Consider the following 1901-nt stretch of genomic DNA (forward strand, 5'->3'; position numbering starts at 1 on the left):
CTGACTTAAACCCAATTGAGCATCTCTGGAGAGACCTGAAAATGGCTGTCCACCAACGTTTACCATCCAACCTGACAGAACTGGAGAGGATCTGCAAGGAGGAATGGCAGAGGATACCCAAATCCAGATGTGAAAAACTTCCCAAAACGACTCATGGCTGTATTAGATCAAAAGGGTGCTTCTACTAAATACTGAGCAAAGGGTCTGAACACTTATGACCATGTGATATTTCAGTTTTTCTTTTTTAATAAATTTGTAAAAATTTCTACATTTCTGTTTTTTCTGTCAAGATGGGGTGCTGAGTGTACATTACTGAGAAATAAAATGAACTTTTTTGATTTTTGGAAAATGGCTGCAATGAAACAAAGAGTGAAAAATTTAAAGGGGTCTGAATACTTTCCGTACCCACTGTACATGTGTAATACTACTTTGAGGCTTTGTGCTTTTTAATGATTGTAACATTGACCAGTAAATATTACCCTGCTTTACAGGCACAGTGTTTTCTTCTAAAAATCTGACTACATTTATGCAGGGAGAGCAGTAAGAAAATGTAAATCTTACAGTTGTTGTCAGTTGATGCAAGTAAAATTGTGCTGTGCTGAATAATCTTGTAGCATCACGTCCACTTGAATTTTACTTTAACTCTAGCTCATTGTTAATAATCTGTCAGTGGGTCGGAATCCCTTGTCCTCTTATTACTAGGGTGACTGAATACATTTACAAAATATCCCCCTGCAATAGCTCACACAGAATGCATGCGTAGTTTGAAAAAGAAACAATTTTATCCAGGGGGCTCTGGATGGACAAATTCAGTGAACAAAAACAAACATTCTTATTTTTTAAATCAAAAAGACCAATTTCCAACATTCACTTAAAGTTTTATTTTTTCTTTTACATGTTTTTGTCTTAAGATATAAACATTTTAGTTTTTTATTACAAACAGTTTTATCCAGGGGGCTCTGGATGGACAAATTCAGTCAACAAAAACAAACATTATTATTTTTAAAAGACCAATTTCCAACATTCACTTAAAGTTTTATTTTTTCTTTTACATGTTTTTGTCTTCAGATATAAACATTTTAGTTTTTATTTTGTCAAACTATGATACAGCATGAACTCTTTAACCCAAATAAATTTTACAAGCTTCTGATCTATCTACTACTCGTTCAGCCATTCCAGATTTCGGCCCTCTCCTCCAAAGGATGACTGTCTGACACCATAGTCCCACGTGAGCTCCTCTTTTACTGTCACGTTTCTAGTGGCAACAAAGATCATGATATCCCTGAGTCCTCCAGAAAAAGGCAACGCAAAGCGAACTGGCTTGACATTAAAGTTCTTGCCCGAGTGGTTTATCCTCCTGCCAAAAGTGTCAATGTCGGGGTGACAGAAGCAGGGGAATTTCTGCGCGTCCAGGCACATCTTTGTGCCATTGTGGCTTTTAAAATAGAAGAAGTACATGTCAGTGCCATCTGGTACCTGACTTTGCCTCTGCCTTCCCTCTGCCTCTGTGACCAGCTCCCCGTGGTAGTCGCATACTACATCTCCAACCTGGAACGGCATCGTTGCCACCACGCCTTTTCCCTTTGGTGGTCCCAGGTCTGTAATGGCCAGGCCCTTCCACTTCTGGTCCAGGACTGACTGCATGATGTTTGGGTCTGCGAGGACAGACCCCCCCTTACTTTTCCAGACTTCCAAAATTTCCTCCACCTTGGGGGCATTGCAAGTCCATCCTTCCCTTTGCATCTTGTACCTCACCCTTGCTTCTGAAGGCTTTCGATGTGGGTAGTCCATAAGGATGTAATCGATCCTGAGTTTCCTCTGCATGTCCCTCCACTTGTGGTAGAAGATGCGCCCCTCCTCATATCCCTTCATTTTTGACTCCTCCTGAGTGGGAGGAACAC

General features: G+C 40.4%; 1 protein-coding gene across 1 annotated transcript; it reads right to left on the reverse strand.

Moving 5' to 3' along the window:
• Nucleotides 1-1137: 1137 nt before the first annotated feature.
• LOC123965353 (N-lysine methyltransferase KMT5A-A-like) lies at nucleotides 1138-1872 on the reverse strand. Its single transcript, XM_046041903.1, has one exon. It carries the CDS (start codon nucleotides 1870-1872, stop codon nucleotides 1159-1161), a length of 714 nt encoding a protein of 237 aa, XP_045897859.1. The 3' UTR covers nucleotides 1138-1158.
• Nucleotides 1873-1901: the final 29 nt, after the last annotated feature.

Source organism: Micropterus dolomieu, unplaced genomic scaffold (genome assembly GCF_021292245.1).
Source record: "Micropterus dolomieu isolate WLL.071019.BEF.003 ecotype Adirondacks unplaced genomic scaffold, ASM2129224v1 contig_9385, whole genome shotgun sequence".
NCBI classification, from domain to species: Eukaryota; Metazoa; Chordata; class Actinopteri; order Centrarchiformes; family Centrarchidae; genus Micropterus; species Micropterus dolomieu.

Excerpts from the sequence above, each read along its gene's own strand:
- LOC123965353 (XM_046041903.1), bottom strand. The coding sequence starts at position 1,872 with ATGAAGGGATATGAGGAGGGGCGCATCTTCTACCACAAGTGGAGGGAC.